The sequence below is a fragment of the Penicillium concentricum genome (genome assembly GCF_028827145.1).
Source record: "Penicillium concentricum strain IBT 3081 chromosome Unknown utg000002l_segment0_segment0, whole genome shotgun sequence".
Classification (NCBI taxonomy): Eukaryota; Fungi; Ascomycota; class Eurotiomycetes; order Eurotiales; family Aspergillaceae; genus Penicillium; species Penicillium concentricum.
In genome coordinates, this window is record NW_026622755.1 from 5,528,516 (window position 1) to 5,552,695 (window position 24,180).

The 24,180-nt window shown below is 48.1% G+C and overlaps 10 protein-coding genes across 10 annotated transcripts; 5 read left to right on the forward strand and 5 right to left on the reverse strand.

The window, feature by feature from the left end:
- Positions 1-132: 132 nt before the first annotated feature.
- N7517_005768 (isocyanide synthase family protein) lies at positions 133-1,788 on the forward strand (the record flags this gene model as incomplete). Its single annotated transcript, XM_056723498.1, has 4 exons — positions 133-808; positions 882-1,145; positions 1,199-1,320; positions 1,375-1,788. Coding segments are annotated over 4 exons (1,476 nt in total), but the record flags the coding sequence as incomplete, so codon positions are not given.
- A 1,498-nt stretch (positions 1,789-3,286) lies between these two features.
- N7517_005769 (uncharacterized protein) lies at positions 3,287-3,956 on the forward strand (the record flags this gene model as incomplete). Its single annotated transcript, XM_056723499.1, is given in 3 exon segments — positions 3,287-3,628; positions 3,650-3,674; positions 3,685-3,956. Coding segments are annotated over 3 exon segments (639 nt in total), but the record flags the coding sequence as incomplete, so codon positions are not given.
- A 1,165-nt stretch (positions 3,957-5,121) lies between these two features.
- N7517_005770 (putative mucin family signaling protein Msb2) lies at positions 5,122-7,572 on the reverse strand (the record flags this gene model as incomplete). The annotated part of the gene is made up of 1 exon (XM_056723500.1): positions 5,122-7,572. The coding sequence occupies one exon, from the start codon at positions 7,570-7,572 to the stop codon at positions 5,122-5,124; it is 2,451 nt and encodes an 816-aa protein (XP_056579750.1).
- A 2,899-nt stretch (positions 7,573-10,471) lies between these two features.
- Positions 10,472-11,051, reverse strand: N7517_005771 (uncharacterized protein; the record flags this gene model as incomplete). Its single annotated transcript, XM_056723501.1, has 3 exons — positions 10,472-10,579; positions 10,687-10,836; positions 10,887-11,051. 3 exons carry the CDS (start codon positions 11,049-11,051, stop codon positions 10,472-10,474), a joined length of 423 nt encoding a protein of 140 aa, XP_056579751.1.
- Positions 11,052-11,813: 762 nt separating this feature from the next.
- On the reverse strand, positions 11,814-12,118 carry N7517_005772 (uncharacterized protein; the record flags this gene model as incomplete). Its single annotated transcript, XM_056723502.1, has 2 exons — positions 11,814-12,014; positions 12,086-12,118. 2 exons carry the CDS (start codon positions 12,116-12,118, stop codon positions 11,814-11,816), a joined length of 234 nt encoding a protein of 77 aa, XP_056579752.1.
- A 3,435-nt stretch (positions 12,119-15,553) lies between these two features.
- On the forward strand, positions 15,554-17,376 carry N7517_005773 (uncharacterized protein; the record flags this gene model as incomplete). Its single annotated transcript, XM_056723503.1, has 3 exons — positions 15,554-15,860; positions 15,935-17,097; positions 17,152-17,376. 3 exons carry the CDS (start codon positions 15,554-15,556, stop codon positions 17,374-17,376), a joined length of 1,695 nt encoding a protein of 564 aa, XP_056579753.1.
- A 499-nt stretch (positions 17,377-17,875) lies between these two features.
- Positions 17,876-18,199, forward strand: N7517_005774 (cofactor FMO1 FAD enzyme; the record flags this gene model as incomplete). The annotated part of the gene is made up of 1 exon (XM_056723504.1): positions 17,876-18,199. One exon carries the CDS (start codon positions 17,876-17,878, stop codon positions 18,197-18,199), a length of 324 nt encoding a protein of 107 aa, XP_056579754.1.
- Positions 18,200-18,692: 493 nt separating this feature from the next.
- N7517_005775 (uncharacterized protein) lies at positions 18,693-19,276 on the forward strand (the record flags this gene model as incomplete). Its single annotated transcript, XM_056723505.1, has 3 exons — positions 18,693-18,734; positions 18,797-19,162; positions 19,217-19,276. The coding sequence occupies 3 exons, from the start codon at positions 18,693-18,695 to the stop codon at positions 19,274-19,276; spliced, it is 468 nt and encodes a 155-aa protein (XP_056579755.1).
- A 515-nt stretch (positions 19,277-19,791) lies between these two features.
- Positions 19,792-20,675, reverse strand: N7517_005776 (Zn(II)2Cys6 transcription factor domain-containing protein; the record flags this gene model as incomplete). Its single annotated transcript, XM_056723506.1, has 3 exons — positions 19,792-20,258; positions 20,328-20,471; positions 20,528-20,675. The coding sequence occupies 3 exons, from the start codon at positions 20,673-20,675 to the stop codon at positions 19,792-19,794; spliced, it is 759 nt and encodes a 252-aa protein (XP_056579756.1).
- A 1,219-nt stretch (positions 20,676-21,894) lies between these two features.
- On the reverse strand, positions 21,895-23,866 carry N7517_005777 (ESCRT-II subunit protein VPS36; the record flags this gene model as incomplete). Its single annotated transcript, XM_056723507.1, has 3 exons — positions 21,895-23,505; positions 23,578-23,713; positions 23,766-23,866. The coding sequence occupies 3 exons, from the start codon at positions 23,864-23,866 to the stop codon at positions 21,895-21,897; spliced, it is 1,848 nt and encodes a 615-aa protein (XP_056579757.1).
- Positions 23,867-24,180: the final 314 nt, after the last annotated feature.

Sequence of the window (24,180 nt, forward strand, 5' to 3'; positions counted from 1 at the left end):
ATAGATAATAGCATTTTCTCTTGTACAACAGCGTAGTATTCAAGTATCCACCGAAGTTATCAGAAGTATAAAAATGACGGGGAAAGAGGCACATGGAAGGTTGAACGGCGAATACAATCTAAACCCACGAAGAGCATAAGAAACCAAGAAAAAGGTGGCGATAAACAGCCACCAAATTCCAATACAATATTTGAGGGTACCACTCCTATAAATTACAAGTGCCTTCGAATAGCGAATTTTACCCCTTCCCAATCCCTGGCTGCAACCCTGACCTCCCCACTACAGTCTATCATGAACTATATCAAAATGCTATCACCAACGGTAGTCGAAGTCTCCGCCCATCTAGGCATAATCTCTTTAGACTGCATCACCTCCACTCCAAAGACCCAAGTATCCTTCCTCTCAAACCCACACCCAGTCCCCCAAAAACCCGAAGTCACCACTGACACCCATCCTGGCGCACCTGCAATATGTCCCACATTAACCCGCCTAAAGGCAGAGGAAATAATGAACATTGTGGAACGCTACGGCTCCCATGAGCGCACAACCACAGCCGGTGAATGGCTCGGTCGGTCATCGTTCACCCCACGTGTGCAGACACATATCGTAGCCAACAGAGCGATTCCTATGGTTCTACCTGCTTTTCCAATGAAGAGTAATAACCGCATGGATAAGGTGCTAGGTGCGCTTCCGGACTTGGGGGACGAGCTTGGTTTGGCACGTTTGGTGAATCTGTGTCGGGATATTAAGGCTGTTTACCCGCCTGGTGCGGTAGTCGTTATTGTTACAGATGGGATCTGCTATAATGGTGAGATTAAACACTCCTATTTATTCGGGTGCTGCATGCAGGATTTGACGCTAATTTGATTTCTGGAATTGAGATCTTACGGGGATTTCTGATGAGGAGGTATGGGAGTATGGGAATCGACTGCGGAAGATCGCTGTCGAGAAGGGATATGCTTGTATTCAGTTCCATCGTATTATGAATATGCTGGGTCTTCATACTGGCGCGCACATTTCCAAATCAGATTATGTGAAGCTCTGTGGTTTATCGAGGGCTGAACTCCATCGACGGTGTGGACTGCCGGGATTTGATGTCGATAAGTTTTTGAAAAGCGATGAGGATTATCTGAGGACTTATAACGGTAAGTGTATGGTTTTTGGGTCTAGCCAATGTCTCATGGCTAATACAATGCAGGATATGACAAGTTCATGAAAGTTGATCTTAAATTCAGCCCAGTGACGAAGGACTGCGCTGGCCCCAAACAATATAAGAAGAGGATCAAGATGATTGCAAAGACAATGATTGTACGCGGGGTAGTAGGTAATCTCGAAAGCTATATATGATAGCAAGTCTGACTTCATGGATTATAGGAGTACGCGGAGCTAGTACGCCAAATTTATCCCGACTCACTGCGTCTCTCCATCCATCCCTCATCAGGGCAGACGAAGCTGTCCTTCCCCCTTATTCCGCAAAAGAACTCGTTTTCTATGAGTCCTTGGCACTGTAGTGTTGCAGTGACAGCTTCAGGTGAATTCATAACAGCTCACCAATCCGCACATCGGCAGAAGTTTGACCTCATTACGAAGAACGGTCAACCATATTTCTTCCGTGAGAGCTCGCCACTCTTTAATTGGGACACCAAAGTTAACTTCGAGCACCATTATGAGCAAAACCTGGTTATTAGGGCACAGAAACAGAATGATCAAGAGCTCTCTGACTCAGATTTGGACAAGTTGGCACTTTTGGCAATTCAACAGAAGAGTGTGTCTTTTATCTTTGTATAATTCCGATGCCCTGACAGAAAGATCATGCTGGTTATTATCTTAGGGCTCGGTGTATGAATCTATGGATTTTCATCTAACCTACAGAGCTACAGAGTGTAACACGAAAGATGAAACAGCCACGGTAGACTGTTATAGCTGACTGATTCCATATATAGTGGTTTACCTAGTATCTTGCGGTACATTTACTTCTCTTGTCTCTTGTTATGTATTCAAATTCTTAATATCTCACATTTCCTCATAGTCGTATGTCATATCTCGTACATTAGGTGCTATCAAATAGCAGGGATATTCGTTGTCCACGTTTCTATGTATACCTCGTCTGGCATAGAACGCAGACTAAGAGCCGCCAGCCCCAGAATCATCAGTCTGGAGAGGCAATATACCAAACTAGTAGCATATAGAATGCACAAGTTGAATTCCTTCGGCAGCCTCGCTCGGCAAGGATGTCGTTCGTGGGAAAACATTAGTCTTTGCGTTGTCAATATTTGTTTTGAGCCCGTCTCCGTTCAAGCAATCCACCAGTTCTTTAAAATCAGATAGAAATTTCGCAGGTAGGCTGACTGGTCCGACTCTCCTGGACTGAGGTCCATTTTGGATGAAACTGATCATACAATCCAGAAAAACAGGGTGTGTAATTCTGTCCGAGAAGATCTCCTTATAATGTGTCTGTTCCCTCTTTTCTTTGTCCACAGCAGCATAAATATCTTCTAGCCTCTTTTTTGCTTGATACAGATCCTGCTGATACACAAACTCTGTATTACATAGTCTCGATAGTGCCAAGAGATCTCCCGTAACAGAATTATACACCCACGCATAAACTCGCGCGTCCTATCTGTCCGAACGGTAATTTGCGTTAGGGAGATGATCGCAAGGCCGGTCATGGGAACTGTGATGGAGAGAACGGTGGCAACTCTCCATAGAAGCTTTTCAACCTCTGTAGGAAAATGGAATTTCCAAGATATCAGACGGAGGCATCCGAATGCCGCTAACATGACAGCCAAGGGAACTGCCACATGAGCTGTATTGGATGATCCCAAGGGGATATTGTCATTCTTGATGCGTTCGACAGTTTGGTCATCATGGGAGCTTCGGTGATTGGTGAAGATTTCCCAGAAATTGTCATGATTTTGTATAAATCTAAGTGGCTCAGCGCCAGGTTTCTTATGCTGGACTGTTATTGGAACACCTATGTCTTGAGGCTTGTACCATTATACAACATAGGTGCCTATCCCAAAAACAGCCAGACAGAGTGTGAGCGCTTCCAGCTGAGAGAAAGGCAGGTCCTGTGTTTCTCGGACAATAATAGAAAGCACCAGTTGTGCTATCTGTAGGAGCGCAATTTCCTTTGCAAAGAAATCTCTTTTGCTTTTATCCGCAATGTCGTCTCCGGTTACTCTGGGAAACTGGTAAAGATCGCAGTCTTGGGCATATTCCGAGGTAGTCAAAGGGAAACGGACGCTTCCTTGATAATAAAAGCCGCCCATATTTGCGAAATAGGAGTGCGAAAGTGTCCAATCTCGAAGAACTTGCCAAATCAGATGAGTTTGGCAATGTTAAGGCTAGCTTAGAGAATGCAGCATTTAGAGGGGTTCTCAAGATGTTCGAACTTCTCCAAAAAAGCGGATTCGGACTTCGGAATAAAGCCTATCGGGGGTTGGGGTTTGCGATAGGCAAGGGTCATTACGATGTGGTCAAGCATATCCTAGACGGAGAAATTGCCGAAGCAGATATCGTGCCCGCGGTCAACGTTGGCCTGAAGTTTGCAGCAGATAGAGATGATCTCAATATTTTTGAATTCCTCGCGGAATACGGATTCAGGGTCGGGGATAGATACGAGGAAGTGCTTTATATTATGCGATAGGCAAGGGCCATTGCAATATGGTCAAGTATCTTTAGACGGAGTACTTGCTGAAGCAGACGCGGTTTCTGAGGTGAAGAGTGGCCTGGAGGGTGCAGCAACCAGGGGTGTACTCGAGATGTTTGAACTTCTCGAAGAATACGGATTCGAGGTCAGGAGAACCGGATATCTCGTCTCAGCAGCTGAAAGCTACTGTTCTCCATTGGTCAAGTTTATGATGGATCACGACAAGGTTGATATCAATGGCACAGACAGGCACTGGACGTTCAATGACGCCTCTTCATTTCGCAGCAGAGCATGGCAATATTGACCTGGTCAACTTCTTCTCGACGAGGGAGCTGATATCAATGCCCCAACAGGGAAGAAGAATGTGTCTAGGTGTGCTGTTGACCTGGCGAGAGCGAAAAGTCATTTTGGTGTGCTTAAGCTTCTCTTCGAGAGGGGAGCAAAAGGATACAACTCTGCCCGGGATGGATGGTTGACTTCCTGGGACCCTCGGGGCGCATAAATCCGCTCTCGTTCAACTTGATGTATTAGCTGAATGTTCACTCCAAATTGATCTATGAAAGCGTCCCCTAATCCAATGTATATCATAGCAAAAAGATTGTACCACATTCTCCAAGGCCTAAAACGCTATAAGAAGCCTGCCTAGATTACAATTTACTTCCATAAGACAGGTTTAGGAAGAAAAGAAGATCTACTCGTCTCATTCACAAGCTCACGTCCACATCTACAAGGCCACGTGGTACTTGGACACATTTCATACATCTGTACAGAAACACAGAGACGCGAAAACAAGTTAAACACAATCGAGATACAACACAGAGAGGGAAAAACGGAGAGAGATGAAATAAGGGCAGGGAAAAGAGCTATCGGCTCTATCAAAAATATGCCACCCAAATCCAATATTAATGTGCAAGTCCAAAGACTGAATGACCAATAGTTCATAAGAGAGGGCTTTCAAGTGGGAGCCAAAATTAGAGAAAGATTTCGTCCCAAATTTGGTTGTCCCAGTGCCATTGAAAGAAGTAAAGGGATAAAAAAAAGTATTTGGTGAACAAAAGGGGGAATATGTCAAGAAAGAAAAAAAAATGATAACGCGACACACGCAGTGACGACGAACCGTCGCTCGGAGTATCATGTTGAGAAGAAAAGTGGCCGGTCAAAAATTGCACAAAAAAGAAGAGATACGTGATATGTGACATGTAAATCCTTGATGGATGATGGACAATGAAAATGAAGTTTTGTGCGGTCTCTCTGTCCCTACCTCTGTCAGAGAGTGGGGAGAGCATGGGCGCATTGAAAGGAGCAGTTATCTCAGAAGAAATAAGGGTCTTCGAAGGCCCGGTGCCCTCTGATTGTCGTCGTCGGGTCCAAGATGAGGGGGAGGGTGATGGAAGTGGCTTATACGTCGTATTGTCAAAAGTATGCCTAGTTCCATCCCAAAGAGTTTTCCGCCATGACGGGAGCGCTGATCATCTGCGAACGAGCAGTTCCACGGCTACCATGGCTAGGGACACGGCCACCGGCAGCGAACATCGAGCCAGCGGCGGAACCCCCTGGCTCATCTGCTCAACGGTCGAGCTAGAGCGCTGGTGCAGCTGCTTTCTCTTGCGGTAGCGGCGGGCAACCCAGAACATACCCGCGCCGTAAGCGGCAGCACCAGCCACAACACCGACTCCGATTCCAACGGAGCTAGCTTTAGCTTTGGAGCTGCCGGCAGAGCCATCGGTGTTTTCGTTGTTGCCACTGTCTGGGCCATCATCACTGCCGCCGTGATTGTTACCGCCAGACGGGTCGCTGTTACCATTAGGGTAGTTTCCAGAGAACTCGAGGGGAATTGTGGGGTCAACCATTGCCATTAACGACCTGATGGGTTTGCTTTCCTGTTTGTAGAGAGCAGAGTTGGGGTTAACCTTGAGCGCTTGCAGTGCGTCGACCTGATCACGAGGAAAATAGAAGATAGCAATAGTGGCGTTATATCCAGTGATTTTCCAGTTGTAGTAAGGCTCAATAGCAAACATAACTGGGCCATCCTTGGCAGCGAGGGCTGGCAAAGCGTTCTCAATAGCCTGGGGGGTGTAGTTGAAGATCTGGGACGAGGACAAAGCAGTGGTTGCAACAAACGACCATGGCAGCTTGTCATTGAAACCAAGCTGAAGTAACATAGAGTCAGACGGAGGAACGTTCACCTGGTGCGATGGGGTAATAGAGCCAGGAAGCGAGGGTTCCGTGGGCTTCGCGGTCTCTCCGGAGGTCGAGCTCTGGGTGGCGGTCACAGTAGGCACGATAAGGATGGTCGATGGCATCCAGTCGGTGTCATTGGTGGGGGGCGCCGGCGTCTCGGTCGGGGTCTGAGGCTCCACGGTGGGCTTGGCCGTGCTCACTTCTTCGCTTGTCGAGGTCGTCGAAGTCGTCGAAGTCAACAAGGGACGAGGGGTGGAGGTTGGGTGAGAGGTGGGCATGGGGACCTTGGAGCCCTCGTAAGAACCAGTACCGGAAACAGAGGTGGTGGTAGTGCCTAACAAAGGAGCCGAGGCGGTGGTAGAACCAGAGACAGTTTCAGATCCAGATGTAGAGGTAGACTCCGAGCTGTGCGAGTGCGGGACGGGAACTGATCCAAGTGTGTTGGTTGGGGTAGGGATGACACCAGTGTTGGTACCTGCCGGGCCAGAAATGAGACCAGTCGACTTAGGTGGCAGAAGACTACCACCGGACGTAGACGCACTCGAAATCAAAGCAGTGCTACCAGTGCTAGTAGAGGTGGCACTAATCAGGGAATCCACGCTTGACATGAGACTGCCGACGAGATCACTAGAAGTTGCAGTCGTACTTCCAGTGGGAGTGGTCGACGGCGAGCTAGTAGAGGTGGCACTAATCAGAGAATCCACGCTTGAAATGAGACTGCCCACGAGATCACCAGAAGTTGCAGTCGCACTTCCAGTGGGGGTGGTCGACGGCGAGCTAGTAGCGGAAGCAGGCACGCTGACTGGAATGGTAGACGAACTAGAAGTGCTCGAGGATACAGTAGCACTTGTGCTCTGGCCGGTGGAAGACTTATCACCTAGGCCCAAAAGGTCAAGGAAATCCGACCCCGAGCTTGTCGTGCTCGAAGCTGCACTCGATGATGCGCTGCTGATCTTATTGACGCTAGAGGCGCCAGTGGATGTCGCAGAGGCGGAGCTGCTAGTTGTTGATTCCCCGACAAGACCACCCAATCCTGAGCTCAAGTCATCAAGGAGACCTGAGCTGGAGGATGCAGCAGACGTAGAAGACGCGGGTGAGGTTGTCTTAGCCGATGATTCGGAGGAGGTGGTTGCAGTCGAGGATGTGGAATCACTTCCAAGGAGGTTCCCCAAACCCGAGGTCAGATCACCAATGAGACCGTCGCTAGAGGATTTATTCGAAGCAGGCGTAGTCGAAGCCTTGACTGATGAGTCGACCAGCGATCCCTGCTTTCGTGTGGTTTCCGCATCGGCAGATGCAGCCTCGGAGCTCTTCTTACTGGTGACCTCTGTGCTCGAACCCTCTGTCTTCTGTGTAGTCGTGGTAGTGGTACCGGTCGGTTCACCGCCAATGATTGTAGTACCAGTAATACGGTGGGTGATCTCGGGATTCTTGGGGTCGATCGAGATGGTTACAACCACGACTTCCTGTCCCTTTTGGGGCTGGGCGGTGACGGAGCTTTCGGGGGTGGTAGTAGCCGTGGAGGACGGAGCTTGGGTAATTTTCAAGTTGTCGAATAGACCGTCGAGGTCCGAGCCAGGGTCGGGCTCAGCGTTTCTGCGAATCGTTCGCTTGACTTCCTGCGGGAAGTACCAGCGCGGCCGCTGAACGTGCGCTTCAGGCGCATCTTGAGCTGCAACGAGCTGGAGACCGCCTACAGCTAGTAAGGCTGCGAGAACGGAAATGGCGTCGGGACGCATGTTGAACAACTCTGTACGTAATAGCTCAGAGCGAGTCCAAGGTCAGTGTACAAAAATGCGATAACCACCGTCTGTCAACACCTCATGAACAATCAGGGGGTGTGACAAAGAGGTAGATCGCCTGGAATATTTGAGTTTCCAACACAAGCAGGCTTCGGACAGTCGTAATAAATTCACAATTGCAAGATTATTGTATCCAACGTCTCGATGGCAACCGATGAGACAGACCGAATAGGCGCAAGCAATAATTTGGCGATAAAAACGAATGGAAAGGGGATTTAGATAAATCTGAAACGACCCCAAAAGGTGAAAAACGAGTGTGGGCTTAGAAAAGCTGTAAGGAGCGAACGATGACTTTCTGTAGAACCGTCCGGGCAACGAGATCAAAGAAAGGGAAAACGGGCAATGCGGGCGACCGATGCAAGGGGAGGTTGGCCCAGGTCAAAAACGCTGTTGAAAGTCAACAGGTGAACACAGTAAAAACAGACAAGGGAGAGAAAGAAAGGAGCAAAATGAGTGAATGAGGTCGAAGGATCAGAGAAGAAGAGGAGGATCACTTCATCATCAGGGGGGAAAGGAATGGGGGGGCGGGACACGTTGTGGCAGCGTCAACAAGGGTAATTTACAGTAAATTACGTATTTTAGTGTATTTAATGAGCTGGTCCGGGCGTTTGGCAGGTGCATGGGATGTGGCCACGCACTTGCCCCTGAGCGTTTACCGTTGCGCATGTGCAAGTAGCTTGACTTGATCCTATTCCAACCATCTTGAATGTTCGAATAATACATGTACATCCCGATCTGATCTGATTACAAACTTCTATTGTTGTACTATAATACCTATAGCTACTAATTTGCTAAGTCAAGGTTTATCCCAAGGCCCTCGTCTGAAACCATATAGTTAAGCTACCCTAACTACTAGCCTGCACGGTATCGCCAAGACAAGGTAGTTGGGCAGTCTAGCTGGTACTCTGGACATAGTGGTGATGATGGGTCAGGTCATGATACGTAAATGTCCATCGGGAAAAGAATGAGCCTGTTTCTTATAGGTCGACGATCCCTTTGTATGTACCGGTACATCCGACTAGAACCCTCTTTGGTATGTACTCCGTACTACAGTATAGAGACTACTATATAGGTACTTGGACCATATTTGGGGTTTCTTTTCCCATTACGCCGTTCGTGCGACAATGATATCTGAAATATCTTCTGGCCACGATCACGATCGACGATCAACGAGCATGATGTGATTGTACATCAATATATCTGAATTGAACTAGTACTTAAATCATTTGCTATATTGCACATATTTTATCTAATGTCAGATACGGATTACTACATATCAAATTCGATGCAAGTATCAAAATTGAGTTTTTGAACAATGTAAGACAATGGCACTGAATCTGCAAAAAAGAAAATTACATAAAAAGTCCGAGGGTCTAGAAAGCGTTTTTCATTTAAGATCAATCCCATTAGCCCGACTATTGAATATGGAGTCAGAGCTAAACCCACCTAAGCCGCGCATCATAATATAAAAATAAGGAAATAGGGTAAAAGAAAAACGCGCACGTCAAGAGACCATTCCTATTCAAGTTTAGGCCGTAAGGTCTAGCCCGGAGGCGTCCAACTAAGTGGGTCTTTCCCACACGCGTTCCTGAGCGTGTCGAGAATCAAAAGTGCGTGGCTTTAATTACAACCCTTGTCTTTACCTCCCTACAACGTACACAGCTATTCGCCAGGCACCCGGCTCATATTACCATTATCGTTACCCAAGCCCAGTCTTGCGCGCTTGGCTTCTTCTGGCCTAGGATCAACAAAGAGATCGAATCAGCGTGTGCTGACTAGCCGCTGAGACTCGGTAAGAGAGCGTTCTGTGAACGAGCCACAAGGTTCTTTTTGAAGTCTCGTGAGACAGAATTATCCTAGCTGGCGAGTCATACACTGTGCGATATCATTCAATCCACTATGGGAAGTAGGGGATGAGCCCTCAAATGGGATCATGAAAACCCGGCAGATATTAAGAATGTTTCACCCTATCGAAGCTTCAGGTTTTGTCTCCAGAATAATAGATTAATAAAAGCAACTGACACGAACACCTGCTCATAGTTGAGATATTCTACATACCCTGGATCCGAAGTTGATTGAGCTTTCAATTTTCAAATAATGATATACACCACGTGCACCCCCGATCGGAATGGAGGAGTTGGCAGCGACTTCCCCTCATTCTTGTCGTCATTTTCAGATGCTCAGCATTCCTAGTGTGTTTGAGATTGTGCCAATGTCAAATGATATGAAACCAATTAAGCCGAGAAACAGCCTCGTTATCTTTCGCCAAATTCTAGGGTTTTTTTTTTTTTCCCCTTCTGTTACTACAAATCTTGCCTCTTTAGATTTGTGCAAGGGCTTGTGGCTGCATGCATGAAACCTCGAGATCGGAAAGCCTTTGTAAATGCAGGAACCGAGCATACAAGCTTATGCGAGGGCCATAATCCACGGGTTTAATTATAGTTGACTCAGCCACATTCTCTTTCTTTGATCCCAGATCAGAGGTTTGGCTTGAAGACCACAATATTAAGCGTTCATGTACGGAGTATGCTCCCGGTATTTAAGAGTTTTATACAATATACTTCCAGGGGCTCATCAAGTGTACCATGGACGAGTACAAACGCTAACCCTGTTCCTGACTCCAGCTCTCCAGTCCCCACCCTTCATCCTTGGTTTTGGCCTGTATTTATTGAAAGGCGCTGAACAAAGTTTACAAGCAGTCAATGCCTATCATATCGTAATCTTTCCAAACAGGCTGTAAATTATACATAGATCATGTGATCTCGCACATTCCATTCTTTTGCCAAAGAGCCACGTCAGGTGGAGTTGTCTGCCTTCTCCACGTCGTTCCAGTTTCTCAAAGTCTAGAACTGCGTCCATTGCTAGGCTTTGTAACCAGGCCAGAACACTCGATTTCGACATCCGATCCCTTAGGGAGGGACTTGACGGCAATGCAAGTACGCACCTAGAAGGGGCATTATGAGAATCTTTCAGAAAATAATAGAGGGGAGGAATTCCAAACATGGAATTTGAATCTCGTCTCTTTTTGGTTTTTGATCAGATAGGACATACCGGCTTAGGATCCGAGAAGAAAGTAGAGTAGACTTCGTTCACAGCCGAGAAATCAGCCATATCGGTGAGGAAGATGTTGACCTTGATTGCGTCGTGGAGACTCGATCCTCCAGCCTCTAGGACGGCGTTGAGGTTGCGTAGGATTTGTCGCTGTTTACAGTTCAGAAAATATATGCATCAGAATATCGCGTCTCACATACTGTTCGGTCCTGAATGGTTCCCTCCACCATTTCACCCGTGATAGGGTCTACTCCCAACTGGCCAGAGCAGTAGACGACGTTGCCGACGACCAAACCTTGGGATAGGATTGGGGGCGGGAGGGGTGCACCCTTAGTGCTGACGGCGGTACGTGTTGGCTTGGACATTTTGTGGGATTTGAGGAATGAATTGAAGTCAAAAAGCAGAATTTGTTGAGATTCAAATTATTTGGCCCCCCGGGATTCTGTGGGGAGTTTCCCGATAACGTCCTTTTCCCCACAGTGACCACCGACCTCGGAGCAGTCTACGTGATGGCGAGGAATGGGTGTGAATGATTTTCATTTTCAAAGTAATTTAGCATAGATGACTGTTTTCTACTCGAATATGGAGAAGCGATTTATACATGTTGGTGATTATATATCTTGACAAGCAACAAAGACATAATTGAGCAAGAGGCATGAAAATCGAAAATCAGCACATATTCTTCTTTACCTTATAGTTGTCGTAGTAATTGTCTTTGACTACTATTTTTTATCTCAAATGTTTCTGGAGAAATTGATGAGAGCAAAAATACTGGTAGTTCAAGACTAATTCGATCAAAAACAAACCACTGGGCAGTGAGTGCTCTCCATCAGTGCAGCTTCCTGGCCCTGTTGAATTGTTATCTCAGCCTCGACTCGCGCACCGCCAATCCAAACGACCCCGCTGCCCCAGGCCCTAGTACTATAACGCTGAAGAAGAGAAGCATCAAATCAGTCTTTCCTATTGCAGACATTCCCCCCTTGATGCGAGATAACGCGAGCTCCAACCCAACCTTGCTCCCTCTCGTCATGGAAAGAAGAATGTAAACGAAGACAGCACAGCTCGTGCTCACCACAAGCCAATCAAACTGACCAAACAGATAGAATTGCTCCAGGATTTCCGTTGACCTATCTACCTGGAGGATCAGCGAACCCGATTGTGCTGGAGCTATTACCTCCGCGGCCAGTCCACGAGAGAGACAATGTATTTGCTGCAGCCAGTCGCTTCCAGGTTGGAATAAAGACCGGGACAAATGTTGCGTCTGTATTGAGTGTCTTGAGACTGGCACTCATAGTAAGTAGATGTACTGCACCAGCAACTGTCCCAGCCTAGGAATTGGGATCAGACGACGAAAAAGGAAGTAATTAGTAGAGGAGTTGAATGAAAAAGTGCAATATACCCATGGTATGCCCACTCGCTGGCTTGCAGCCATGGTGGGATAAAGAGGGGATAGAGTATTGTTGCGATGCTTGTAGCAAAGATTGCCATGGCTTCGTTTTTGGGGAGGGTTGGGCCCGTAGCTGTTTACTCTGCTGGATCACCAAAAAGAGATATTGAGGCTGCACAAGAGCTGCCCCGATGAACTGCCAGAGTATGACGAAGAGGAACTGGCTTATCTATTGATTAGTATGTCACCGGCAGTGGATGGGACGAAATTGGTGGACACATACTATTTCAAAACGTAAGATATCACACTCTGTCTCCGACTCTCAATCAAAACCCAAATATTGCTACAAGCGATTAAAAAAAGTTGATATGAAAGAACAGCATTCGAGGCCCAACGGATTTATTATTGCTGAGGGGTTTGTAAAATGCAATCACAGGCGTCATTTGCTGATCCAGCACCTTGATCCCCATGTAGGTCAATGTAGGTCATTCGCATAGTGCGTCCACCTGAAAGATGACCCGAGGCGACAATGGCATCGAAATTGTCAAACATCTTCCCCCAATACCAGATGAACCCCCAATGAAGGTAACGCCAAGTGCTTCTAGGATAAGGAGGTGGTATGGCATGGGAAGAATCATTTCGATGAGAGACTAGATGTGATGCTCAAAATAGAAATATCGCCAATTGCCAAGCGAGCCCATATTGATAATAGGGCTACCAAGGGAATTAACCTCGTATAGATTGGATTGTGAATTGCAAAAATGGCAACGGCCGTCGGGGTAATCGGGTGTTTGGTCGCGGCCGCACCATGTCCGCGTCACCGTCCACCGGGCATATTGGGCCCGCAAAACAGAAGTCCGGTCTTAGATCTAACTGAGAAAGCCAGCACTTCTCCGTGTTAGCTATGCTGGATAAGGATATGGCATGGAATGTGAAAGACCTCTGTAATGGTGCATATGCAAGTGTCATAAACAGGGTGGTTTTCTCACAGGAAATGTGAATGTAATCAAGCGCAGCAGGCTTCGTATCGTGTATCACTCTCCCTGGAATAACCCCTCGATATGATAGCCCCCAAATTTGAATCCACACCCCTCCCGGGTGAGACCCCCTTCCGAGTCATCATTGTTGGAGCCGGAGTCGCCAGGTTGACTTTGGGTCATTGCCTCGAGAAATCCCAAGTGGACTATGTTCTTCTCGACAAAGGTGTAGTGGCACCACCGTTTGGAACAACCATTACTCTGCATCCACACGGATGTCGGTTTTTGCATCAATTTGCATGCTCCAGAAAGGGATGGAAAGCTGCTCGACCATGGGAAGATTATTACCGGACCCGAAGTGGAAAGTGTTTCCTGGAGAACGCCTTTTCTCCTATTGTTCAGAAGTAGTGAGTCACATATCTTCCCGACAAGTCGAAACTTCTTGAACGTCGCCGCGTGGTTGACATTGCCGAGGAGAAAACTCCACCCGGGTAGTCTTGGCGGATGGAACTGAGTACATTGGTGATCGGGTGGTTGGGACTGATGGAGTGCATAGCAAAGTGCGCGAGATCATGTGGGAAAATGCCAACCAGGCAATCCCCCATTACATCTCTGTTGCGGAGAAACGATGTACCAAGTTCATCTCCCGTGTTCTCGAAAGCAATGTTGATTCTGAAATCTGGCGATTGTTCGTCTAGCTATGGTAACCACCTAAAAAGCTATTGTCGCGCAGTACCCGCTCATCCCCGGATTAGGCCCACGGGACATGCACTCCATCTCCAACGACTGGTTCTCCTTTTTGCTTCTATGTCAACCGACATTTCTCTCATTCATCGTGCACTACAAGCCCCCCAAGGACCAGCAGTGTGTATGGTTGAATTGGGCTCGGCTCACAGAGGAAGACATGGAGGCGCTGGCACAGAAGCTTGCATATCATCCCATCTGTGAATCAGTGATATTTGGTGAAATGTGGCAGACTCGCACTAGAGCGCAGATGATATCTCTCGAAGAAGGTGTTTTGGACCACTGGTCTTTGGACGGACTGTAATGGTAGGCGACGCGAGCCATAAGGTATAAAACCTAGAGCATCAACCACTCGCTCGCTGCTCTGTGTAAAGAGTCTGCTTTGAAGTGAGAACCTTTATGTCTGATCATTTTAGGTAACACCCAACTTCGCCCTGGACGGGTGCATAGATATGGAAGATGTTGTCGTTATCGCGAACAAACCCCACGAGCTGCTCAGTCGGCATCCGAGTGAGAAGCCCACCGGTGTCGAAATTAGTGCTGCGATGTAATCTTACTAGGATTCCCGATTGTAGAGAGTCAGGACTATTGTGAAGGTAGGCGGTCTTTACGCTGACATTGGAATGGAGAGGTGCAGTCGCTTTGGCCTTTGCTTGTTGGGTTCTTGTGCCTTACTTCGACGCTTTTGTAGATTTTGTCTCGGGGTGCGAGCCATGCATTGCCTGGACTCAATGTTGCCTGAGGAATGAGAGATATCATTGTCTTAATCTTTTTGTTGAACTATTCTCTATTTTATTCTAGCTATAAGTTGTACACTCCGTATTCAGGCAAGCATATGTTCATGACGTCAATGCTGACATAAATTTGCGGGGTAATTGAGCCGTCGCCGATTGGCTGTTGCCCCCAATGCTGATCCGGAGTCCTGTGGTCCTTTATTTTATCCATCCTTTTCATTTCTTCAACTGTGAGATCTGACATCTACTTGTCCTATCTATTTTGGTCATTCTTATTTTTGAAAGGCCTCTGCATGCAGACTCGGAATCGGTACTCTTATCACTGTACTCCATAAGTGGATCCGATCGACAAGTGGACGGGAGCCATTGATAACAGAATCATCAGACCTTCAATAACTAGCGCTAGAATAAATTGCTTGGAATAAGCAATACCTTGAGCTTTTACATACAAGCTTGGGGGTCTCATCATGAGTTCCTCGGTTGCCATGTCAATCAGAAAGTCGGGGCCTCGAGTCATTCGCCCGGCTTCTTCCCAATTGGTGGCCACACATACTTCAAATCGGAGTATATGGCGATGTGCACGAGACGGGCAGGGAGACAAGGCAGGCCATATCTCGCGAAATCTCAACAAATATCAGCGATACCCTATATATAATCAGCGAAAGCCCGAAATTCGCAATGACACACACTCAACCAGGAGCTGGGCAGCTTGGCGTTCCCAGTCAAGGTTTTCCGAACTCCCAGCTGAGCTAGAGATAAGGCTCTGGAATTCGGATCTAGGGCAGATGCACAAACGCATGGAGTTGTTGAAAAAGTACATAGAGGCAGACCCTTACAGAGCCGTCTTTGGGCGCGGATTGAACCCCTTTCAGAATTTCAGAAAGAACGACACTTCATTGAACGATGTCTTCCTGCCGCTTTCCAGTATGGAAAAGTCACCAAATGTTAGATCGAGAGTAGACAAGCGGCAAAAGAGAAGTGACAACAATCACACTGGACTCCAGTACGACCCTATCAGTGGACGTATGGTGCCGATACAATCGTCCACTACTTTCGAATCCAGTAACAGGGAAGCAAAGGTCTACTCCCATAAAGCGGTTGACTGCCCACTAGGCACTAAAGTCAAGTCAAAATTCGCTCACAACCCCAATCTGGCTGAGGATGAACCATTTCAGCCAGGAAACACGGGATTGAGTCCCGAAGCCCCGTCAAGCTCACAGTCAACAGTTGACTGCCCCCGGGCAGCGAAATTGATGCAGTCTTTACCTCAACACCCGCCTCTCAAGATGCGCAGGGCAGGGCTCAAGCTCCTCAAGAGACCGAACGAAAGCCGTATGTAAACATCGATTGCCCTCCTGGAAGTGAGTTGGAGACATTCTTTGTTTCTGAGTCTATTCCTTCTGCAGAGACTCAGTCGGGCACATCCGGTGTCAATGGAAACACTGATAAACTGAATTTGGATGCTGGTGTGACTGCGGGCAACGACATGGAATGCTCTCCGGGAAGTGAGCTGGAGGCCAAGTTCATCTCCGATCCCACTAGCCGCTCTGTCCAGTGTTCTCGGTCTGCGTTGGCGACACAAACACCGAACAAGCAAATTGGCATTTCAATTGATTGCCCACCAGGTAACGAGCTGGACACAAAGCTTTCTTCTGAGCTCGCTGGTCTTGGTCTTGAGTCCGCCGGTCCTGTGCATCAAACGACTAACACAGCCCCCACGGCAGACCCTCAAGCAAGCCTTGAATGCTCTCCAGGTAGTGAGATTGAATCACATTTATTAGAGTCATCCAGTCAGGCTAGTGCCCAATCGGGAGCCCAGACCTCTATCGATTGTCCTCCTGGGAACGAATTAGAACCCAAGTTCATCTACAATTCGGCTTCAATTGAGAAAATGCGATCACAACCAGCATTACGCTCTAGTCTTGGTACTTCCAAGATGACCAAGAATATTGTGGATTGTACACCCGGAAATGAACTGGAGGCAAAATTCATTACGGAGATGGCGAGTGCCGAGGGTCCCAATGAGAATGAGGACCTGAGCGCTTTGAGTGATACTGACATTCGATCTCATTGCGCTCCTTTGAAACCGAAGGTGCAAGCTAGTCCGTTGGATTTCGGTTCTTCCGAAGGAAACATTAGTGATTTCATTCTCCAAAGTCAGAAGCTACCCACCGAGAAAGGAGAGCAACCAGCAGCCTCCATTTCCCCTAAATTCCATATTCTTGCGTTCGATACGTCGACATCACAAGTCATAGCTGCCCAAGCGGACTCATTCTTCGGTGTCGACGAAGAAGATAATCGGCCAAGTAAAATTTTGTCTCAACTGCACAACCCTGCCAAATTCCTGCCCTATTTTGAGAAAATGCAAGAAGGTGGCTACGAAATTGCAACTGGCGGAGGCAACATCCTTGTCTTCCGAAAGTCTCAACCCACTCCTTGCCACACCCTCTCAAACACCGCAACCGACCAACAACCAGTAGTTCACACCAAGATTGCCAGACATCTTCGTCACGACTCGACGGACCCCGCCGCCAAATACGCCGGAGCTCCCTGGCAATCCACCACTGAGGTGAGTAGACAGTAGAACTGTCTATTCAAGTGGCTTCCTAACATATCGACTTAGCCTCGTTCAAAAACGGGATCCTTTAGTTCTGAGCCCGAATCAACCACAAAGTCTAAGTCTTCGTTTCGCAAAACAGGTCGTAGAATGCTCGTTGCAGGCACAGCTACCGCAGCGACGTGTTATGCTATTGGAGTCATGATCGAGTTCTTCCGCACCGGCGGAAAGGATGGGCGTGGAATTGATGGGTTCACTGTGTTTGAGTCGGACCGACGTCGTCGAGAGTAGGTTGTATCAATGGCAGTTTTCGGTTTCTTTTTTGCGATTCTACCATTATTGCAAGCCAGTCATTGGAATTTGAGTTCTAGACTAGAAAATTGCCATCCAGGTTTAATGAGTCTTCGTTTCTTTTTCATGCGAACACATGTATCCTACCTAGTCATCTTATAGTTGTGCGGAGTTCTTGTGGTGGGTGCTGGTGAGTCCAACGTTACTCCTCCATCGATGACTTAAAGCTAAGCTAGACAGGCTGGTACGGACTGCGCGCAGCACAAACATATCTCAAACTTGCCCCGGAGACCAACATCCTCATATTTGACGACATTAGCACAGTTGGGGGGTCTGGAGCCAAGGGCGCATTTACCCCAGCCTTCATGCGCATATCAGCTTTCCACTCTTCGAGTATTCTTTCTACCCGATGAAAAATGAGGGAATATCCCCAGATGGCTTCATCTCCGGGTAAGCAATCCACAATTACCTCGCCAGTTTCGCGGAGGACCACGATCTGATGTATCGGCTTCGTCTCCGCACCCGCATTACGAAGGTGCGCTGGACCAATAGCGGAAACGGCTGGATTGTGGAAATACAGTCGGGGGAGAGATCGATAGAGTGTGACAAGTTAATCTATGCCCCGGGCGCAAACTCCAGCCCTATTCGACCGGCCTGGGCCCGCAAGAGTTTTGACAAGACTGTCATCCACTCACTGGAAATAGCAGGCAGTCTTGCCCGGATCGAGAGTGACAAGATCCAACGAGCGACCGTGGTGGGAGCGTCGAGGTCATCGTATGATACCGTCTATCAGCTGCTCAAGGCTAGAAAGAAGGTAGACTAGGTGGTTCAGGAGAGTTCCACTGGCCCATTTTCGATATTTGCTGTCACTCTGAACATACCGATGGTGTTCGATTTGATGGGGAGAGGGTTAAGCTTCGACGGAGTTGAGGCGGCCGCTTCTCCTTGCCAAAATACCGCCAAGACACGGTACGGTGGTGGAGCGGCCGCTCTGAGCCCTAAGAACGGGTAGTTCGCTACTATATAACTAGAGAGAAATCGCATTCATCATTGCGCTGTTCCCTGCTTTTCTAGCCCACATATATCTCCCTCATTTGTATCATTATGGACACCAACAATACCCCGAAAAAGTAGAAAGAGTACGTAGCGATAGCTACAACAACGTCTCAAGCACAAACTCCAGTGAGAATGTGCTTCCCAAAGATGCCTCTCCTCGGCCAATTCATGGCTGGAAGGTAAAGTACTCTTTCTACTAAGAGCATATGCGTTACACTACTAATCCACACACGATTTAGTGGGCAATCGCCTATGCATCCATGATATCAACCACATTTCTCTTCGCCCTGGACAACACCATCGTATGTTCCCAGCCAAGCAAACACGAAAAAGGTCAAACTACACACCAGCTAATGCATCCTAGGTGGCAGACATCCAACCCACAGTTCTCGATCTATTCGGCCAAGTCTCCCTCCTACCTTGGATTGGAGTTGGCTTCGCTCCAGGCACGATGTATGTGCTACCATGGGACAAGGTCTACGGCGTTTTTAATGCAAAATGGGTTTACTTGTTCAATGTTGTGCTTTTTGAAGTCGGTAGCGCAGTGTGTGGTGCGGCTCCCAATATGACTGCGCTGATAGTTGGGAGAGTCGTTGCCGGCATTGGTGGATCCGGGATGTACTCTGGTACGTTGAGCTTTGTGGCTATGTTGACTTCGATCGAGGAGAGGCCTATCTACATGGCTGGAAGTACTGTCATTTGGGAAATTAGCAGTGTGCTTGGCCCTGTGGTAAATTCCCCTCTCTCGCGGTCTAGATTGGCAATCCAGTTGATTTGATATTAGGTCGGCGGTGCCTTTGCGGACAGCTCGGCGACTTGGCGATGGGTGAGTGAAGCTGAATAATTTTATCAGCGATTGATTATTTTGAGCTGACAAGAGGCGGTTCTAAGCTTTTTACATTAATCTCCCGATCGGAGCTCTATTCAGCCCATCCTATATCTTCTTGATTCCCAGCGTGGACCCCAAGCCAGAAAATACCTTACACGAGAAGCTCAAAATAGTCGACTGGATTATGACGACGGTGTTCCTCGCAGGATCTGCTTGTCTCATTATGGCCATAACCTTCGGCAGAACCTTGTTCGCATGGAGATCTGGAAATGAAATTGCACTCTGGGTTGTGAGCGGAGTCCTCATGATCGTTTCTGTGGGCATGGCAAAACACCATCCGGGCGTGCACAGGGATAGTCGATTGTATCCTGCTCATTTTCTCCAAAAAAAAACCATCTTGGTGAATTTGCAGCTGCAAATGTTCCTGGTGTCTGGAATTGTGCTGGTAGGTGGTTGTCATGTTGGACTCATGGGAAATCATATTTGCTAATGACATTCACGGCCACGACTTATTATATTCCCCTTTTCTTTCAGTTTTTGGGCAAGCCAAGGGGCGTGCGGGAGGGTTGCTTATCACGGTAAAGTATTTCAATATCTTGTGGCGAGATCAATTCATCGAGCACCGGGGTTGATGGGAAGAAAGGATCGTTGAAATTAGGGGACGTTGAGTTTCCCGCCAGGAGATAATTACTCCCGAGCGGGAATGGTAGCGGTGTATTGTCCTCTTGTGGGAGCGGAATGATCTCTGATGTCAAAGCTGGATCGATAGTTCCCCCAAAGCCAGGAATATCTTCCGTGAGGTTAGTCAACAAGTCGAAGCCCTCGAACCCACGATCCATTGGACCAGTCGCGTAGTTTTGGAGACGATGCATTAGCCTCTCGTGGTCTCCGAATGGCTCTGGTGGTGAGATCTGGGGCCAGAACGATTCGCCCTGCGGAGGGAACGTCACTGGAGTAGTGGACGCCGCGGAACTTTGAAGCATTGCCTCGGCTTGTGCTGTGGTACATGCCGTCTAATTAGATAGATCCCAGGACCAGTGAGATACATCAAGAGATGGGTAAATACTTAGTCGATCCTGTAGTTCGGATAGTTGACGTGGCAGATCCGCCTTGGCGGCGCGGCGTCGTTTCCGTCCTTGGTAGCTGCAGTCGTAGCCAAGGCGTGTGCAACGACCGCCCTTTGGGTCTGCCAGATCACACCCAACCTTGCCTGAATTTTTCATTTCAGTTATCTCTTTTTCTGGAGTGAGTTCATAAAGCACTTACGCTCCCGACAAATATCACAGGCCAATCGCCCGGAGGGATGGGAATTTTCTTTCTTGGTCATAACGCGGGATTGGGACTTCCGACGTTCCTGCGCAAAATGTATGGAAGGCGAGCTGAAATCAGATTCCTCGGTGGATTGCCCAAGCATTTTCAAATTTGAACTTGGTGAAAAGCAAAAACCATGGGCCGGTTAGCGCGGATGGGCAGACCATCTAGTGTAAAGAGGGCATCATCAAGGAACAACTCTCACTCAGCCTCCAGAGGTGTGGGGGCGAAACTCAAGTTGTACAACTCTGAGCAAGCTTCGACCTGAGGCCAAGCATGTAAGAGCTGATTGCTCTTGGTGAGATTAAAGAAGCAAGTGGACTTTGGTTCTTGTGGATCTATCGGTACGGGAAGATCTGTGGGGTCACCGCTTTGAGGCCGGGCGATTTTATATGATTATGTCAGCGGTCTCGTCCTCCACCTGGGCAGGGCTCCCCGGGGGCCGAACTCTAGATGGGATATCAATTATCTGAAGTCATGCTTGACTCCTGGCTTGGAGCGTAAGTTTATAACGTGATTGACTAGTTGGTCCTTCATATAGTTGTGGGAAATAAGCATCCAACTCAAATTCGAAGGGAAATGATAGTAGCGGACCATAGAACTACGGACGTATATATGTGTATATACATGTTGTCCAGAAATTTCATATCAGGCAACTGTACTCAAATAAATAAAACCCATGGTAGCCAATTGCCAGCCCCATTGCTCGACTATCTCATAAGCTACGTGTGATTCGTGATAAACTATGCAAGGTGTGCATACTTTGCAAGCCCCGAGCTCAGGTAGTGTGGATCATTGCCCAGGGCTATACATAAGCATACCAATACCGCGCAACGGTCAGAAATAGTAGTCGATTGCTAACTTAGGACATACCAGAATAGGTTAATAAACGACCTCTATCCTATCTAGGATCTGTGGCTTGGATATCTATTGGATGGAATTATTTCTCCGGTCTTTCTGTTTCCCTTAAACGGCATGCAATGAGATATCCGCCGGAGTGGTGTCTCATTGGTCCCATGTGTAAGTAGAAGCATTAATGACTGTAGGTCTAGTATGCAGTGACAGCATTCACATGGCATCTAGCGCTCTTGGCAATATGTTTTGCTCTTGGCGCATTGAAAGCCTAGCTGTATACACACTACGTAGCACTTAGCTAGGATCACCATCATAGTGGGGGTTGCAAAAGGCTCTCAGCCTTGTGCTCTGATCCCAGATATGTTCCATGCGACATTTCATTGAGCTCGGCATGGGCATGGCCACAGCCCCCTCCGGTCAACGGTGTATGCAACTCTGTATGTACATTCCTGTGGATTCACACCGCCTCAAATAAGAAGGCGGGAGAGATCATCATACTCAGGGGATGAGATATAATTGCGCCAGAAGCGCAGACCCTCAATTCCTTCTTCTCGACAGAGAACCCCCCGATCTTCAGCCATCTCCAGCTCTTCGGCAGCCACCCCAACGCTCCACTTGAATCGATGCGCAGCTTCTTGGGCAGTAACGGCCTGACCAAAGAGGGACCAATCCCATGGAACAGGATCATCAGGGGGAACTCGTCGGAGCTCCTGCATCCAGGCCTGAAGCTTTTCAATGGTCTTCTCGTCGCTCCAGTCATATCGCTGCACCACAAGGAGACCACTTTTGAATCGCCGAAGACGAACTGGCAACTTGAGCTTTTCCCACAGCTCCGCTGCTTTCTGAAAATCTGAAGGACTGGCCAATTCTACTCCATTACGGGAGCGGTTGAAGACAGCCCAGAGATCAATTAGACTCATAATCCCACCTTCCCGCTGCAAAATGCCTTTTCGATCATCAGTGAGATACTCGGCCAGGTCACGCGCAAGTTCTGATAAATATAAACTTTCAGATCCGGAACTAAGCATGTCTTTGGTTGTTACCATCCCCAGAGCAGCAGCGGACTCAGATAGCACCGCGCTGGTTTCTGGCGAGCCTTCGTTTGTCGCCATGCCAGACTCGCGCGCTAGAGTTTCGGCCAGCGCAACGATCTGCTTGGCAGAGGCCATTAAAGCCTCTAGATCTTCGAAGGCATTCCCTATGACCAGCTCGTTTTTCCTCCGGGCTTCCAGCCCCCTGCGTTCTAGTCCCGCAATACCAACCCCGGAGGTTCTTGGTACTGAGGGTAGAGGGCTTTCAACGCTAGGGGCAGGGGAATTTAAGCCTGGCGATGAGTCGCCTTGCGATGGTGAAGGCACTGGGGGCGCATTTTGCAGGAGCCACTTTCTTTGCACCAAGGCCCCCTTCAGTCTTTCATAAAAAGTCTTATCGCCACCTGCACGAAATGACAGTTTAATACACTCACTAACCTCCGTGTTTGCGATGTGCGATTGCTCAAATAACGGTGCAGGGGAGTCCACACGATTGGCGCTCGCTGAGGAGCCAGCAGATAGAGGCGCTCCACAAATCTCGCATTCCACGAGAGATGGATGATTCACAAAGGTACATCGTGGGCAAGAGACAGTTCCCCCGGAACCAAAAGGCGATAGAGACGCGTTGGGATTTAGTTGGCCTGTATCTTGGGCAATGGCTGGTGATGCAACCGGATTCAGCAACGGAGACTCCCGGCTTGTTACAGCATTGATCGCTGCTTTGAGAACAGTCGTGAATGGAGGTTTGATGCCACATGCTAGACAAGGAGGTAAATTTGTAGCCGCACTAGCCGTTGCGGGGTCGAAATTGGACGGAACCGGGTTGGAGAATGAGCATATGGGACAGATCCAAGTAGCATTAATAGGCTTTGGAGATGGTGAGCTCTGTGGGAGGCTCGTTTGTGGAAGATGAGAAAGTGAGTGCGCTGGATGAAGGGCCGATTGTTGCGCTACAGCCGGGCTGGTTGTTGCGCTCCTCAGCTTATCGGTCTTCTTCTGTGGTTTGGAGTATATGGTGACCTTCGGAGATGACTTCAGAAAGCCAGCCTTGAATCCATGAGTTTGTTAGTGATTGGCTGGGAGGAGAAGCCTCGAAAGCAAGATGTATGCATGTCGCACCTGAGATTCCACTCGATCGAGTTCTTTCAAATCAATAGCCACTGAGTACTTCCGCGGATCCTCGGCCGCAACATAGCACACTCTGTGCGATGTGAGATAGGCATGGCCATTTTGATAATTCTGGATTTTGTATTTCCTTTGCCTCTAATTAGCACCCCGCATTAGGAGCATCATCATGAGGTACTTACCCTTCATACAACCCCACCGCGTCCTGGACAAAGAGAAGGATCTCATCTGGTAACAGTAGTGGTCTGAGCGCAGTAGTCAGATCCAGCGACTTGAAGAACATCTAGTAGGTTCAACCAACTCCCAATATCAAGGAGATCCATAAAGAGAGAGAGGCATCCATGGATGTCACTTAACCTTGGAAGCCAAGGCGATTGCGATAAGGCGATAAGGCGGGACGATCGGACAAACGAAATCCCGGTGAGTAAGCGAGCATCACTCACCGTCACGGGTCGAGTCTGTGTGGACTACACTCTTACACTTCCCTGGCTCGTGACCATCTCATCTTGAAAATAAACGTTCATCATCCTTTTCTCTCATCTCAAATCCAGTACCAGCCGAGGAGTAAGATCGAATTTTGATTCTTCCAGCCGTGCC